Source organism: Phragmites australis, chromosome 22 (genome assembly GCF_958298935.1).
Source record: "Phragmites australis chromosome 22, lpPhrAust1.1, whole genome shotgun sequence".
Lineage (NCBI taxonomy): Eukaryota > Viridiplantae > Streptophyta > Magnoliopsida > Poales > Poaceae > Phragmites > Phragmites australis.
The window spans coordinates 19,886,576-19,904,800 of record NC_084942.1 but is presented as its reverse complement, the minus strand read 5'-3'; the positions used below and the strand labels follow the sequence as shown (position 1 = coordinate 19,904,800).

Genomic DNA, 18,225 nt, shown 5'->3' with positions numbered 1-18,225 from the left:
AACAAATAGTCTTTTCCCTTAAACTAATCGATAGCACCACCTCAACCACCACTACGACCGAAGATCGACGATGTCACACCTAAAAACTCTAATCTAGGTATCAAGCATGCATATGTATCATAACATTCTGTTTTATGTATTTTGATTTTTTTAAATATTTAAAAATATTTTGGAAACAATACGTAATTGATCAATGCACGTTCCCACCATATATATTTATAAGTGAAAATTATTTAGAAATGATAGAAAGTTCTAAAGCCATTTAAGAAGGATAAGAAAAAGAATAGGAAGAAACGAAAAAACGAAGACTTTCAGCACGTGGGTTCTACCCGCGGTTTGATTGGTGCTAGTTGCAGTCTAACTGCCAAAACTCAGAGGCACCATTTAAAGCTCATCGACCAACTCTCACTCCCTCACTCACTTCTTCCTTCACCAAACCGAGGAAGAGAACAAGACGACCACCTCGACCACCATGATGGCCGAAGATCAATGGAGAAGACTTCTCCGAACTTCCCGAAGGCTTCCTCGAGCTCTTCCCCGTCGATTTCTTCACTAGAGATGCTTTCACGAGATTTCTTTCACCTCAAGGCCAACCACCATCCGAAAGCCCAATCTTCGTCGAAGATTTTCCGGAGTTAAACAACCCCTAAAAAGTTTTCCCACGCCGAGGTGAGACTTCCCCAACTGTTTCCTCTATCGTTCCCGAGCTTCAACCGGTCCCCCATTAGTTTAGACCCGAGATTCAACTTAGCCATGTACTACATCTATGGGTCCTCAAGTTTGGCCCCGTGCAGGCACGAGGGCCGAGAAGATAAACTCGTGTCATGTGGATAAAGTTACCCCTACAGGGTATAAGAACAATTCTAATTGCTGCGCTCTCGGTTATGAGCATATTTGGTGTCCTGACACTTATCTTAGAGTCACATGATGATCTTGAGATGATGGTCATGCTCATCGGAGATGAGTATGAGAGGGAATGTTGACGTGATACCTTTGAGTTGATCATTGGTTTAAGGTTACTCTTTACCGTTATGGGTAGAATTTTGGAAATTAGGGTCATGTCAGTTCGAGTCGCCGAAGTCTTCATAGTTAGGTGTTTACATATAAAGATGAGTAAAATAACATTTCAACAAATATGTTAGCTTATGGCTTAGTTTCCTTGTCACCGTCTGTAATACTGTTTTTTTTGGAAAAAAGAAGAAGAGAGAGTTGACCAAATTTGACTTTTTGATCCGAGGCTCGTATCGACGATCAGAGACCGTGGTTGCGTTCATCTCGTCGAGATGAACCCATTTTGCTATTCATATGTCTGTTCCGGGCACTCTGGGACCCGTAGCGAGCCCAATAAATCTAGACCGTTCGTTGTTTTGAAAAAAAAAAGAGGGGATAAGTGCTGGATGGATCGGTCCTCAACCCGATCCATCCAGACTCTTCACCCGTCTCTCTCTCTCGCGAACTCTCTCTCTCTCTCCCGCGCCGCCGAGCTTCCGCGCCCGTCGCCGCACCGCCCCTGCTCGCCGCTGAGCCGGTCGCCGCCGTTCTCCTGCCGCCGGCCGCCGCCCCCTGTCGTCGCAGCTCGCCGCCGCAGCCGCCAACCACCGCGCCGGCCGCTGCCGCTGCTGAGCGCGCCCCTGCCGCCGCAGCCCGCCGGCCGCCGTCGCTGCCGCCGGCCACCGCCGACCCCGCCGCCGGCGCCTCCCTCTCTCCCTCTGTTCTGTCGGGCGGCCAGAGCCCAGCCGGCCGAAGCGGCCAGCGCCAGGCAGAGCAGAGAATCCAGGAAGAAAAGAGAAGGAAGAAAGAGAAGAAAGGAAAAAGGAAGAAAGAGAAAGGAAGAAGAAGAAGGAAAAAAAAGGAAAAAAAAAGAAGAAGAAAAGGAAAAAAAAGAAGAAAAAAAAAGAGGAAAAAGAGGGAAAAAGTTGGAAATTTTGGAATTTCGTCGGATTCGTCGTCAAACTTTCGAAGGCGAATTCTCGGTAATTTCTAGACGTTCGTGGTTGGATTAATCAATCAGTTAATTCGTGTCGTATCATTTCATGTGATTAAAGATCGATTCATTTTGATAATCGTGGTTGACTCGAAGATACGACGTCCGAGTTGCAGTATTCAGTTATTCGAAGTGAAATCTAAGTAATGAGGTTTTTAGTTCAACCCTGAATTGGAAATAGTGTATCATTTCATGCGATACAGCTCTCTGTTCAGTTGTCCGAAATGTCGGCGTAGACGCGACGTTTTCCGACGTAGGGTTGACGCTTCATTTTTTATGTGCTTCAAATGTACTTTAGTGCTAATAACATACCTGTTCAGGTGGTACCTCTTCTGGACGGCCGTGACTTTGCTTTTGATTCGTCGCTTTTGGTGAAAGGCAAGTAACTTGGGGGTGTGGTTCTATGCTATGTTTATATTCATGTCTTACTTCTTTTGCAAACAGAAATTTGAAATATATGGTTTTATGTTCAAATCCATTTAAACTATGGATGTCGTTGCTTTTGATTATTTAAATCAATGCTTTCCTTATTAATCTGGACTGTACCTTTATCTTCATGAAATCAGTTTGTTTTCATGAATCAGTTGTGGTTTTCATCTTGAGCTATTCAAAAAGAAATAAAGAATTGACGTCAATTCACATGCATACATATGCATTTATGCACTTCATATGGTGATAAAGGCCGATCACTGCCATCGTGCGTGATTCGTACCGGTACATGGAGTTGCATGAGATGTTGGCATCGTCCAACTCTCAAATGAAGTTGCATCATGGCATTCATACATCTCTCTTTATGATTTTTTTGGAGAATACAGAATTCTGGGGATTTGAATGCCATTTTTGGGTGAAAGAACGGGTTGGAGTTTGACGTTTCCTCGACAAATATTCTGAAAGTAAAAATCTCTTTAAAAACCATGAGTTTTTGGCTTGTTGATGTGATAAGGATGTGTATTTCCAAATACTTTCAAGATAAAGTGAGATGTGTTTATATACATAGCTGTTACTTGCTGAGCTTGTCTCACCCCCCTGTTAAATCTTTTACAGGTATGTTTAGTTGCTGACGTGCATTGGGGTTGGATCTGGGTAGTTGCACGCACTCCCTCACCACAAAGCCGATAGTCACCCGGTGATTGAGTTGAGCTTTGTTGATGGGTTGACGATTGTTTTGGTATATGTTGTGGTGAGACGCTGGTAGCGTCGTGAAGGTTATTTATATGTTGGTTATATCTGTTATGACTGCCTGAGATTGGTTTCTGGTGGTCAGTTATACCGCTCTTCAGAGGAAATGCTGCTAAAATTTCCTATTTTTAGATATTTAGGCTCAGTTGGAGGTAGGGTGTTACACCGTCTAAATGCATTTTTCTTCGAGTCGGGAATATATATACCCATATGTGTAAGTCTTGCGAGTTCCTTCGTACTCACTGTGCTATTATTGAGTTTTTGTTGCAAGTGAGGACAAGCTAGTATTTGGCTACTTTTACCCCACCGATGTTGATGATGAGCAAGAGTAAAGCTAAGCGACACGAGACTAATTCTGGTGATGCTTAAGGGAAAAAGCATCATTGGCTTTTTTTGTCGTTTTGTTATACACATTTTCCTCTGCATAGTAGATGATCCATGTACTTAGAATGAACTTGCTATAGCCTCTAGTTCTTGTTCGGGTCAAGTTTATTGATAACTTGGCATAACCTTTTACTTTGATAATTTACGTCGAACCGTATTGTAATATACCGTATTGTAATATAACTTGTAGTACCTTATTATGATAAATATATTGTAATTGTACATGTAGGATCCTGACAAGTATGTACCAGAATACCAGAATTACACTTTTTTAATTGAATGGTTGTTACGATATGCGGTTTAGATGTGGATTAACATGTGGTACGTTGGATGTCAAGCATGTGCTAGCTCTCATTTTGATAGCTGATCGGCATGTTCCATTAAACCAAATACGATTTAAACTGCTCTCACACAAACCCGCAAGAAAATTACCGCCTTACTGCTTATACTTGTGTTCCAAACTCTCCAAAATCTAGATCATTCCAATTTCACGCGCCTCCATGTCTCCTTTGGACAGCCTGAAAGTTGATTCTTTTCCATTGCTCCATTGCCTGGACCGGAGGGTTTCCAATGTTGTAGCCTGCAAGAGTGAAAAACTCTAGGGTCCGATAGATATGGACATACGGTAGTACAAGAAGCTAGAAACAACAGATAGGTGCCAGGAGCTGCCGAAGAAAGTCACAGCTCAGCCTAGCAAGATGCTGAATAGCAGTGTTTGGTTCCTAGAATTTGATTTGCTTCGTCTTGCTCTGTAGATGTGTTTAATATTAGAGTGAAATATATTTAGTTGTTTGTATCTATTGTTCTAATCTCGTTTAATAGATATAAATATATATATCTTCAGTTTGGTCTGATAGATGCAGGCTTATGTATCTGTTTATACAGGTAGGTTTATTATTAGTGTCATAAAATTATATCTATACAAGTAATTAATCACAATTTCAATTTAATTAATCATAATTTTAATTTTTACATCAGTTCATACGATCTCATATCCAGTCAACCAAATATAAACTCAACTCAACGTAAATACAATCAACTAAATAAACTTTTTAAACAAATATAACTATATTCAAACTATTTTCATTCAGTCAGATCATATGATAGCAGCTCTAAGAAGCTTGTCTGAACCAAACACGCCCAGATCACGCTACCTGATGAGCAATGTCAAGCCGTACGTCAGCTGATTATACGTACGATTGGTACATAAGATTGGTCAGATCCGCAATACCAGCAGTGATGCTTTAAATTGCTGAAAGCCTGAGACACTAAAGCAGCACTGTTTGCGCAGTCTTGGATTGGTACAGACTGTTATTACATCCCCGGAAGCTTTCTCTCTCATAGTCTCATGTGTCCCCACAGACAGGCAGCATCACACAGCAGCAGAAATATACAAAAGTAGCTACAACTTGCATCGGAAAAAGAATATCCTTTGGCGTGCATTTCTAAAATGGCTACTTCTTGACTCGCCTTCTTGGCGACCATAGCTGCACTCGGAACAGCATCCATTCCCAATCATCAGCCCTTTCTTGCAGAAGGAATAGGATTCAGCTCCACCACTGGAAACCACCACCAAGAACAAGATCTGAAGTAGGCAGGCAGGCAGGCTGGGGTCAACAGAGCTGAGCAGACAGGTCAGGTCAGGTCAGCTCTCGCAAGCAGCAAGCAGCAGCCATGAGTACCATGAAGTTTTGCCGTGAATGGTAAGCTGATAATATGTTGTGTGCATCTATCTGCCTGCTCATGTCCTTGTTCAGCTGGGAATGAGGTTTCAGTAGTAACAGGTTCATTCCATCTCTTTCTTGGCAGCAACAACATACTGTACCCCAAGGAGGACAGGGACCAGAAGGTGCTCCTCTATGCCTGCAGGAACTGTGACCACCAGGTTCTTCTTTCCTCTACTACTCGTACTCTCCATACACCCAAGATCTCGTCAATTCATCCACTTGAGCTTGCTCTTGGATTCAGATCTTTAGAACAAGATGAGATGGGCAGCAGCCATGGATGAAACATGTGAACAAGATTAGCATGGATAATTCAGTAGAACAGAGTCTCTGTCTTCTACCGAGTAATTATGCGCCACATGTGGTTTGTGGATACATTTAGGAGTACACTTCTGCCTGCAAATTGAAATGAACATAATATGTGTTTGTAGGTGAATTTAAGTTACTTAGAAGATCAGAGAACATCCAGTTCTTCCGATAGTCAGGGTGTTACTTTGTGATCGACGCAGAACAAACTTTTCTTTTTCACCTTGTACAGCTAGCTCTGATGTGAGTCTGTGGTAGCAACTGAAATGCTCTGAAAACTGCAGGAGGTTGCAGACAACAACTGCGTGTACCGGAACGTGGTGCACCACAGCGCCGGGGAGTTCACCCAGGTGCTCCAGGACGTCGCCGGCGACCCGACGCTGCCCCGCACCAAGTCTGTGCGCTGCGCCGTCTGTGGCCACGGCGAGGCCGTCTTCTTCCAGGTCATCTAATTCTTCAGAGAACATGACGAACTTACTTCAGAGCTCATCTTCTTCAGAAGCCATGACAAACTTCTGACCAACAAGACCTCACCGTGGTTCTTCTGCAGGCCACCGCGAGGGGGGAGGAAGGGATGACGCTCTTCTTCGTCTGCTGCAACCCGAGCTGCGGCTACCGGTGGAGAGAGTGAGGTGTTGATCAGCCAGGCAAAAGGATCCCATTGATGCAAACAGTCAGAAGGACACGATTTTTGAAATTTTCATCCAAGAGACCTGCCCATAGTAGCATGAACTGATTGTATGTTTGAAGCACATTCAGGCATAAGCCGTTTCAGTAACTTCAGAAGGGAGACAATTAGGACCACTGGGGTAAATTTCCCTGTGGTTCATTTAACAAACAAAGGATATGATGATGAGGACAATTTTCTTGGTTTCCTGTTTCCTTTGAATTTCTCCGGTGCCTTCTGTTGTGGATCCTGAGAGCAGTCATGCTCTTAAGTTTCTTTCACTTAAGCAAACGATGAGCTGCAGAACTTGAAACTACGGGGAGCAGCAGCAAGCAAGAAAGCCATGAAGTTCTGCCGCGAATGGTAAGCTGTTGTTTGGGAAATCAAATGGATAAGTATTTTGGTTTGATTGTGATGAGTTATTAATAATATTAGATTTGAGTTGATTTTAATTGGCATGAATATGTTTGTGTGTGATTATGTTTATGCTAACTAAAGCTGGAGTTGGAGTTTTAGTCTCGGGTGCAGAAAGTTTACACTCACCAGATAGTCTGGTATAAGGATTTTTCATCTCACCGGATAGTCCGGTGTGTGATAAGTATGAGCACCGGAGCATTTCAGTTCATGAAGGAAAATGAAGGTCAATCTGCCGAATGGTCCAGCGATGGAGTTCAGTACGCATCGGACAGTTTTCGAGATAAGTTTGTTTTTGATGCTAGAGAGAAGATGCACACTGGATAGTCCGGCGATGAGCAGAGTGAACACCGGAAGGTACACTGGATCATTTATCAGAGAGGTTGCAGAATGGGGTCTGATGCAGAATGGATTTGGAAAAACATGTTTGTTTGCCTAATGTTGTGCGGGTGATGGATGCAACTTGGTGGTCGACGACGGGATAATTAGGGCCAAGCGTGGAGTTTAGTGCCGGATGATTAAGGAGGTCGAGCGGAGTCAAGAGTGATCCTAGTTGTGTACATAGAGGTCAAGCAAAGCCTGGAAAGAAGGATGGAGATGATGTGGTGACAAAGTCAAGCGAAGGGGATACCGATGTAAGTGACAAGTCGACTCAAGGGACCAAGAGCGGGAGAGTTGCCGGCGATCAAGATCACAAGACGGAGTATGCGTGTCGACATCGGGATGCTTGCTTGGGGTCAAAGCAAGCAGCAGTGGGTCACACTTTCAGAAGCGTGTGAGATAGTTTCATGGTTTGGTCTCAAAACCGTGGAGGGATGGAGTGCACGTGGCATCATTGTGAAGCTAGCGTCGAGACGAAGCTAAGTTGTGAAGGTGTCATGGTCGTTCGATGGATGGAGCAGAAAAAGACCAAAATGACCTGGTGGTAGGTAGGAGGCCATTGTAAGTGTGGGTTATCTTAGGAACAAGAAAATTTAAAGGCTAAGGTACCTTTCTAGACCTATAAATAGAGGGATAGAGCTATAGAGGAGTCTTGAGCCAGTCATTTGAGAGTCTAGAGATAGGTTTTGGATGAGAGTAGAGGATATGCTTAGTCTATGTAATAAGCTAGAGCTTTTGTGAGAGATTTTTTTTTAATCTACTGACAATAGGGCTGACCTATGTGTTTAATGAAATTTAATTTTTCATATGAGTTTGTATTCATCTCCTTCTAGCATTCTTCTTTTGGTTCCCTTGCTTTTGATGCAAGTTTTTCTATTTTCTTGTTGATTTTCATTTTTTCTTTTGAGCTACGAGTTTTCCACTTTGGGAGGTTATTCTTCTTGTTGCTAGAGGCATAAACATTCACATACTCATGTATACGAGTGGGCCTTGAATCCCCTTGCCTCTAGACCATCAACTCGGAGAGTTGTTTCTTCCGGTGACCATCTTCTTTGGTCTATTGTGTTTCTTGCCAAGTTGCTTGCTTTTGTGGCGATGATCTGTGGATTTGTGCTCTATGGAACCTAAAATTCATATATAATCTATGAGAGCCATGGTCTTACTTGGTTTTCTTCATAGGAACTAAGAAATTTGTTGAGACACCTATTCACCCTCCCTCTAGTCGTCACTCTTAATCCTACAATTGGTATCAAAACCGCCTCATTGACCTTAATCGGCTTTGTGATTCGTAGACGACATGGAGAGAAGTGGGAAGATTCTAGTTTTCGATAGTCGAGACTTTTCGTACTAGAAGGTGCGCATAGAGTCTTATCTCTTAAGCCAAGGAAGTGCAATATGAGAAATAGTTGATTCTAATTATGATATTCCTGCTACTCGCACGACTCAGGTTCAAATCGTATAGTATGAAGATAACAACAAGACCAGAAATATTTTGTTCACTAGCCTAAGTCGGAATGAGTTTGACAGGGTCCAACAGCACCTTCGTACTGCTCGTGAGATTTGGTCCACCCTCAGTGTCTTCTATGAGGGCACAAACTAAATCAAGGCTAGGCGTCAAAGCACATATAACTAAGAATACCAAATGTTTGTGCAAGGGTCTGGTGAATATTTGAATGCTATATTTGCTCGTTTTGATGAAATTGTTGGCAACCTTAGATCCACAGGTGTTTTGCTCTATTCTGATCATGAAAGGGCGATCAAGCTTCTCTATGCTCTTGATCGTAGTATATAGGAAGTGAAGATCTCGAGCATTGAAGAGTCACCAAGTTATGACGCGTTAACTTGCGATGAATTCTTCAGTAAGCTCAAGTTCACCAAGATAGCCAAGGCCGCTTGGATTGGTCTTTGAAACCCCCTGTCTCGAAACATGGTGTTGGTTTCTGGACCTAGTAGTGACAACTAGTTTGGAGGTGGTGTTTCTTGTGTAAACACTTTATCTAGTGGATTTGCTTTGTCTTCCCTCGTTTCTATCATAGCGGAGCAGGTGGATCTGGCTCTCATTGTGAAGAAGTTCACCTGTTTCTACAACAACCGCTGAGACCAGAAAAGGGTGGATCTCGAGCCTGCTTTGAGTGTGGTGATACCACATACTTCAAGGCGGACTGCCTTAAGCCTAAGAAGAGGGGGGGGGGGGGCAGCGACCACGACTACAACAAGCACAAAAAGAAGAACAAGACGCCATTCTTTAAGAAAAACCGCGATAAGATGGCCAAGAAGGTTGCCAAGGCGGTTTCTAGGGCATTTGTGGCAGCTCTCAGTGACATTGATACCTCTTCAAGCGAGGAGGAGAGCTCGGAGGAGGAGGAACTGCAAGCTAAGAACAAGAAGAAGGCCAAGAATTTCACCGGCCTCTGCTTCATAGTTGACGAGCACGACAACAGCAGCGACATTGAGTTTGATTCCTCCGAGGTTTTACCTTCCTACGACCAGCTATGCATCCAAGTTGATACGTTAAATGACGCTCTTGTTAGCTAGTATAGGTTACTTAAAAAAGCTATGCGTGAGTTGAAGAATCTTAGGTCTAAGTATGAGTCTGTGTCTACTGAACTTGCATTGCTTAGGTCTAGACCTTATGTTGAGGAGTGTGAGAGTTGTTTGATTGTCATGGCTGAACTTTCTGAGCTTCGGAATGTGCTTGCTCAAGTCACCAGTCAACTTGATAGTACCGAGAAGAAGCTTCTCGAGGAAGAGTTTATGTCTACTCTCTTAGGTGCTTGCAAGAATTGCCCTTTACTTGCAAAGGATGTTGAACTGAAAGATAAGCGTCTTAAGGAGCTAGAATCTAAATTTGAGAGTGCTGGGTGTTCGAAGGATGTGCAACCAAACGTTCCACCTGCATAGTCTTTCAGGACAAGCTCAGCTGGATTAGAGGGCAAGTTCAAAAACTCTTGACTGAGAATGAATAGCTCCTTTCTCTAGTGGAGAAATTCTTAGAGGGCAAGAGAAAAATGAATTTGATCATGGCCAAGACCTAGGTGTGCTAACAAGGCGGGTTTGGCTTTTGGGTTGAGTTTTGAGAGGGTGGTTTACAATGGAGAGAGTAAGACTGTGTTTATCACACCTACTACCCTGGAAGCCGATAAATCCAACATTAAGGCCACACCACCTCCTATCGAGAAAGAACCCACACCACAGCTCATTAAGAAGAAACCCACACGACAACCCAAGAGAGCTCCATAACCTAAGGTGAGAGCCTTTGTGAGAGAGCCCAGAGTAACCAGCAGTCGAGTTCTTGAGAGACACCATCACTGCACCTACTGCAGAGAGAGAGAGTCACTTGGTTGGGTTTTGTTTTTGCCGTAGGAGAGATGAGCAGTGTGAGTGGGAGTGGAGTGCCCAGCACATATACTGCCCACCTTTTGGTGTACATGAGTCTTTTTCTCTCTCTCGCTCATGAGTCTTTGACGCTCTTTAGTTCCCTCCTAGAGGTGATGCCCGATATGGATCTTACCATAATTCATTTGGTTTTGGTTCACGTGTAAGAGGTTTTGAGTCCCAACGCTTTGGCAGACCATGCTTTCTTCTTCGTTGTGATTACCCCCAGCGCACTAGTGTTGTTTTGCTTACACATGCGTTTGCTTCTTCAAGGTGGACCCAGTACTAGATTCCCAGGTGATTTTTTACTAACCCCAGTACTGAGCCATCCACATTCTATTCTTCTCATATGTTGGTGGCAGGTGGAGACCTAGAGAACAAGTGGCTCATCGACTTTGGTTGTTCGCATCACATGATCGAAGATTCATCATGGTTCTCCAGCCTCACCCCGATGAAGAGACATGAGTACATTACTTTCGAGGATGATCAAAAAGGAAGGATGAAAGCCAAAGGTATGGTAAAGGTGAACGAGAGTTTTACTCTCAAAGATGTGGCTTTGGTAGAGCATTTGGGATACAACTTTATCTCTGTATCTCAGTTGTTGGATGAGGACTTGGAAGTGTGTTTTAAACATAATACTTCTCGTGTTCTTGATTCTTCTGGCGCTTTGATTTGTCGTATTTCCAGAGTTGGGAGAGTTTTTGAAGCTGATTTTTCTGAGTCTTTTGGTTCTTCTCAGTATTTACTTGCTCAACCTTCTTCTGAGCTTTGGATGTGGTATAGGAAACTAGGTCATATGAGCTTTGAATTGCTTACTCGCTTGAGTGGCCTAGGCTTGATTGCACAAGCTCAAGTTTGAGAAGAACATTGTTTGCGCTCCATATCGGCATGACAAGATGGTTGCTGCTCCTCACCCACTAGTTAATCTGGTGATGACTGAACGACTGAGAGAACTTCCACATATGGACACTGTTGGTCATTTCCAGGTTCGTTCAGCGGGTGGTAAGTGGTATGCACTTGTCATAGGTGATGACTACTCTCGCTACTCTTGGGTTTTCTTTCTTGTGAGTAAGGATGAAGTGTTTTTACATTTTTGGAGCTTAGCTTTGATATTGTTCAAAGAACTCCCCAGTGCATTGAAAGTAATTTGTAGTGATAATGGCACCGAATTCAAGAACTATCTCTTTGATGCTTTCTGCCTTGAACATGACAATGATCATCAATTTTCTACCCCACGCATTTCTTAGTAGAATGGCGTGATTGAGAGGAAGAATAGAACTTTGGTTGAGATGGCTAGGATGATACTTGATGAGCATAGGACTCCTAGGAGGTTCTAGGTAGAGGCTATTAGCACAACTTGCTACATCTCAAATTAGATTTTCTTGCGCTCGATCTTGAATTTGACTTCTTATGAGTTGCTTTTTGGGAGGAAGCCGAATGTTTCACATTTGAGAGTCTTTGGTTGTCAGTGCTTTATCCTAAAGCATGGCAATCTTGACAAGTTCGAGTCGCGTTCTTCCGATGGAATTTTGTTGGGGTATTCCCTTCATGGTCATTGTTACACGGTTTATAATCTTGACACTAACAACATCATGGAATCTTGTGATGTGACTTTTGATGAATCAACTCTGTGTGCTAGTTCTGTCTTTGAGTGTGTGGGTGATCAAGAGATGAACAGAAGAATCTTTGTGGATGGTGACCTTCCAACTTTCAGTGATGATGAGGATGATCCACTACTTCCTGTCATGTCACCTGCTTCAAAGTTGGTTCCTTCTACTTCTATACTGACAGAGGGTCCTGTAGCCTCTACTTTCACTTTAGTTGCTTTCGAACCTATACCAGCTGTATTTGAGGGGGAGATTGTCTCATGGCGCGAGGCTCCTCAACACATTCAGCGTCAACATTCCCCATAACAAATGATCGGTGATCTCAATGAGTGGGTAACGAGGTCCAAAATTGCTCATCATGATCACTTTACAGATTTTGCATTTGTTGCTTCTTTTGAGCCTCATGATATTGGACACGCTTTCTCTAATTCAAATTGGGTTAATGCCATGCATGAGGAACTAGAAAACTTTGAGAGAAAATAAGTTTGGGTCCTTATACAGCTACCCTCTAACATTCACACGATAGACACCAAATGGGTTTTCAGGAACAAACAGGGGGAGGATGGAGCTGTAGTGAGAAACAAGGCTAGGCTTGTGGCTCAAGGTTTTACTTAAATAGAGGGGATAGACTTTGGAGAGTCTTTTGCACCGGTTGCTAGACTAGAAGCCATTATGATCCTTCTTGCATTTGCGACATCCCAAGGTCTTCAAGTTGTATCAAATGGATGTCAAGAGTGCTCTCCTAAATGGTTTCATAGAAGAAGAGGTCTTTGTTAAGCAACCCTTAGGTTTTGAGCACCCTAAATACCCATATAGAGTATACAAGCTTTAGAAAGCTTTGTATGGGCTTAAGCAGATACCTAGTGCTTGATATGATAGACTTAAGTATTTTTGTTAGAGCATGGGTATGTAATGGGGTCGGTGGATAAAACTTTGTTCACCCTCAGGTATGGCAATGATTTTCTACTTGTTCAGATTTATATGGATGATATCATTTTTGGTGGTTCTTCTCATGCTCTTGTAGCCAAGATTGCAGCAAATATGAGAAGAGAATTTGAGATGTCGATGATGGGTGAGCTTAACTTCTTCCTTAGGCTTCAAATCAAGCAATGCAAGCAAGGTACATTCGTCCATCAGACAAAATACACCAAGGATTTGCTCAAGAAGTTTGACATGAGCGATGCTAAGCCCTTGACGACACTGATAGATACTTCAACTATACTTGATTTGGATGAAGATGGAGAGGAGGTGGACAATGAGAGTACAGGAGCATGATTGGCCCCCTCCTGTACCTGATGGCGATAAGACCGGACATCCACTTTGTTGTTTGCTTGTGTGCTCACTTCCAAGTATCACCTAGGACGTCTCACCACCAAGCGATGAAACACATACTAAGGTACCTCAAGCACACTCTAGAGTATGGTCTTTGTGTTTTCTTCCTCTTCTTCTCTTTCTCTTCGAGGTTTTTCAGATGTGGATTTTGCTGGCTGTAGAATTGATAGAAAGAGTAGCTCAAGTACTTGTCATTTCTTAGGTATTTCTCTTATGTGTTGATTTTCTCGCAAGCAGTCTAGCGTTGTGCAGTCTACTACTGAAGCTGAATATATAGCTACTGCTAGCTATTGCTCACAGATTTTTGTGGATGGTTGCTACTTTGAGGGACTATGAGTTAAACTTCAAAAGTGTGCCACTTTTGTGTTGTAATACCAGTGCTATAAGCCTTGCAAATAACCCAGTTCAATACTCCAGAACCAAATATATAGATATGAGGTTCCACTTCTTACAAACCACAATGTGTAGGAAGACATTGAGTTGAGCTATATAGATACCAAATACCAGCTAGCCGACATTTTCTCAAGCCTCTTGAAGTAACCAGATTTACCTATTTGAGGGTAGAGCTTGGGTGTGCCATCCCTATAGCATTGTGTGAGGGGGTGTTACCATTGTAAATACTCTATCTTATCTTTTGTTACATTTGCATTTCATATCATCTTATAAGATAATCATAGTAGTTGAGCTTTGATTTGTATGTTTTTAGTATTTTGTCTAGCTAGACTTGAAATTATACTAAGTTGAGTAGTTGTGCGAAGCAAGCTTTTAATGTTAGGCTCATATTGATGCTTTGACATAAAATATTTTAAGCAAGCTAGCTTTTCTAAAGATGAAATTTGACACTTTTATGAATCATGTAGACTATGAAATACTACATTCTTGATCATCATGTTTGAAATTGCTTTGGCTTAGCAATACTTGTGTTGAGGCTAGTTTGATGAATATCTTGTTCTGCAATTCTTGGTTCAAGATAGTGGATTGGGGAAATTGCACTATATTTTCTGTTTTTGTCAAATATTTAGCTTATGATAGAACATTGGGGGAACATGTGTTCCTTGTGTCGCAAAGGCGCTACTTGACCTGGTCATGTGAAAACTTGATAATTTATGCAAATTTGAATAATATTGAGAAATCAAGTTTCTTGTGCTAAATTAAGATCCAATACGGTTTTCTTGATGCTTCATGTGGTTTGCCAAAGAAGTGAACCCATAGTTGCTAAAGTCAACTTGAGGATAAGATTAATTACAATGAAATGTGTCTAATTGTTCATTTCTTTTAATCATTTGATCTAACAAAGTCTTGGTTTGATATATAAGCGTTTGCAAAGCCTATTATCATGAATGCTTGTTTGCCTAGTTTAAGATTGAAGTTAGCTAGCTCTTAATACTTGTATTGCCTCGCACGAGTAGATATTTATATGGTGGTCACTTTTAATACAATTCGGCTATGTGAACTTAAATGCCCCAATAATTCTTCCGTTTAGCTTGTCTAGCTTTATGTTCTTGTGACACTGTATCTTTTTGAGCCTTTGTGCAATTGTGAGCTTTGATTTCTACTCACTGTAGCCCTTTGATGCTTCTAGCCTTTGTAAATGTTTTGTGGTATACTTGTGAAAGCTCCTTAGGATTGTATGTTCATGTATTGCATAGTGTTTTGTCTTTAATGTTTGCATTGCTAAAAGGGGAAAAAAATATGCACTAAGACACAAAGAAGAATCTTGCATAATGAAAGGTGGATAAAATCTAAAAAATATGTGGAAAATATGCATTCATCAAGGGGGAGCATTTATGCATTTTTGAGCTTTTGAGGTTCTTGGCTAAGTCTTTGCCTCTTTTCGGGTTTTTGTGATCTTTCTTATGCCAACTAATATATTTTTATACCAGCAGTAATCAAAACTCTATTGTTGCAATATGAAGATGTTTTTCAACATCCAAAAGGTCTGCCCCTTCCAGAAGCTACGATCATTCTATCACTTTGCTATCAGGTGCTGCACTAGTCAATTCTCGGCCTTATAGGTATGCTCCCCATCAGAAAGATGAGATTGAGAGGCAGGTTAGTGACAAGTTAGCTTCAGGCATTGTTACTACTAGTATTAGCCCCTTTGCATCACCTGTGCTCTTAGTCAAAAAGAAAGATGGAACATGGTGTTCTTGTGTAGATTTTTGGAAATTGAATGATGTCACGGTGAAAAATAGATTTCCTATGCCCATTGTTGATGAAATTTTGGATGAACTAGCTGGAGCAAAATATATTTCTAAACTGGATATGAAGTCAGGTTTCCACTAGATAAGAGTGCATCCTGATGATGAGCATAAAACTGCATTCAAAACACATCATGGCCATTTCCAATTCAGAGTTATGCCATTTGGCTTAACTTATGCTCCTGCCACATTCCAATGTTTAATGAATTCAGTTTTTGCTCCATACATGAGAAAAATTTGTTTTGGATCCCCTACAAGTCATGATTTTTTTTTACCTATAGTTAGAACTAAGAAATAGTGGAGTAAAAGCAATAGGAATGCAATAAAATAAAATGACTGTGGCCTGAAATAGTGAAATCTATATGACAAATACTATAGAAAGCAATAGGAATGCAATGAAATATAGCAACACTACTACAGAAAGGCTGATCACTACCGGTTCCAAAACCCCATCACTACCGATTTTGGAACCGGTAGTCTTTATTCAGCAGCGATTATCATAACTATCACTGCCGGGTCTAGAACCGGTAGTGATAGTTGTTCTCGGGAGCAAAACAAGAAACGAGCCTGGGCTATGGAACAACAACGACGGTGGAGCACACCAGTGGTGGCGGTAGCTGAGCCGGCTCGGCAACCGCCACCGCTGGCGTGCCACAGCTCTCCTTGCTCTGCCCTGCACAAGAAAACACGGTGGCATGAAGGCCGCTGCTACATCACACAGTACATAGCACGAAGGCCGTCAACACTACCCCCCGTGCTGCCACCGCTCGTCATGCCTGATGGAGTGCCTCCGAGCTCCCTCTCCGACCGTCATCCATTCACTCGGGATCCCGCCATCACTGCCGCCACTGCTGCCCATGTCGCTGCCACTCATCCGTCGCCACTCATCGCACCTGATGGAGTGCCTTAGAGCTCCCTCCCCGGTCATTGTCCCTTCACTCGTGATCCCACCACCGCTGCAGCTTGTGCCCCTACGGATCCCGCCACGGCCCACACTCCTGCGGATCCCTGCTGACGAAGGTGCGTGAAAGCTGATGAAGTGACAATGTCGCCCTAGCTGTGGGTGATGAAGCATCCCGATGTGGTGAGGCAGGCCTGCTTCCCTGGGGTCCTCGTCAAGACGCCATCGTGGATGGTAGCCGGGGAGGGAGCCCGAGGAGGAAGGTATGGCGGCTGGGGATCGAAGGGAGCTCAGGGAGGAAGGGAAGGACAACCGGGGCTGGGAGCCCGGGGAGGGAGCTCTGCGCCTGATAGAGTGAGGGGCAGCAGGAGTAGAAGAGATAAGACAGAGAGAGGCTTGTGGTGAGGAAAGAGATAAAGGAGAGATAAGCTGGACCCGTACATGAGGACTGATGATGTGAGCTAAAATTGCATTGGAGGCAAATTTCAGGTCCGTGCACATCAGTGCCGGTTGGTAGCTCAAACTTGCACTGAAACAGTCTATCAGTGGTGGTTTGTGGCTGGAACCGGCACTGATACGGCTCAATCATTATTCGTGCGCGGAAGATTAAAACCGGCACTAATACATTTTCAGTTTGGTTCTTATGCAACCGGCATTGATGAGCCGCTATTTTTGACCGGTTTTGTGGTAGTGCAAAGCAATATTATGATATTATCACTTATCAGGCTACTTAAATTTCAAACATTTGCTTTCTGACAAAAGACAGACAGATCAGGAATTTTGTTTCCACACCTCAGCCTGGCATCTATTGCATTCAAAGGTACAAAGTACTAACAAGCCATAACTAATTCCATACGATTTGGGAGATTAAGCGAGTATTATATTCAAATTCAAGAACTCTTGTAATAAATGAAGAGTTGCACACACAAATTCCAAACGATAAAACTAGATATAGGCCCCTATGGTCCATTATTACAACTTAGTTTGCATTGACATTGCTTGGAGAATCATTTGGTTGAAGTCAACTGCCTCACATCGCAGAAGTACCCATAGCTTAGAACTAAGAAACTGAAGAAAAGTAAAAATACAAAAGGATTCTAGACAATGACACATCAGTCTGAACACCTGCCCTTCTGCTTCTACATCTGCAGAACATAAACTCTAGTTCTAGAATAAGTTAACCATATAGGAAATGGTTTCTAAAGCTTTATTTATGTGCAGGTGGCTCAAATCGACACACTTTTTATTGTCATCGTAGCATGTCATACAGACAGGAAGGGACACTCACTTGCTTATAGTAATTGTGAACCTAGTGTATTAAAGATCCTACTATATGAGCTTGGATCATTTGGGAATAGGACGAGAATCAACACCTGAATCCGGCTTTGTTTCATGCCTGCAACAAAAAGCAAAATTGCACATTCTATCGAATGCATTCTACATTGTAATCCTCATCAATTACCTCCACTGTTTACATATAGATCGAGAAGGAGGATCCGAGTTTTCGCTCATCCTTTGGAATAATCACTTAGCCTGTTTGTCCTAAACTTAACCGAGTATTGAGCAATCTTCCAGCGTTGCTATCACTAAAACAACATTAGACAACACGCTATATTACACAGATCACACGCTATCCCAATCCGCCAATTTCTTCAGTCCAAACCATAAAGATTACTCGCAATAGTGACGGGTGAGCAACCGGCACTGATAGTTCGAGACTATTAGTACCGAGTAAGGAGTGCCGGTTGAAAAACCAGTACTGAAACCGTT

General features: G+C 42.6%; 1 protein-coding gene across 1 annotated transcript; it reads left to right on the top strand.

The window, feature by feature from the left end:
• Nucleotides 1-4,970: 4,970 nt before the first annotated feature.
• LOC133904794 (DNA-directed RNA polymerases II, IV and V subunit 9B-like) lies at nucleotides 4,971-6,450 on the top strand. The gene is made up of 4 exons (XM_062346345.1): nucleotides 4,971-5,250; nucleotides 5,357-5,432; nucleotides 5,862-6,020; nucleotides 6,128-6,450. Exons 1-4 carry the CDS (start codon nucleotides 5,222-5,224, stop codon nucleotides 6,206-6,208), a joined length of 345 nt encoding a protein of 114 aa, XP_062202329.1. The 5' UTR covers nucleotides 4,971-5,221; the 3' UTR covers nucleotides 6,209-6,450.
• Nucleotides 6,451-18,225: the final 11,775 nt, after the last annotated feature.

What these genes read in the sequence shown, in the direction of transcription:
- LOC133904794 (XM_062346345.1), top strand. Translation starts at nt 5,222, where the DNA reads ATGAGTACCATGAAGTTTTGCCGTGAATG. An exon ending in ATGAAGTTTTGCCGTGAATG is followed by an intron (nt 5,251 to 5,356) that starts GTAAGCTGATAA and finishes CTTTCTTGGCAG; the next exon opens with CAACAACATACTGTACCCCA. An exon ending in GCAGGAACTGTGACCACCAG is followed by an intron (nt 5,433 to 5,861) that starts GTTCTTCTTTCC and finishes TGAAAACTGCAG; the next exon opens with GAGGTTGCAGACAACAACTG.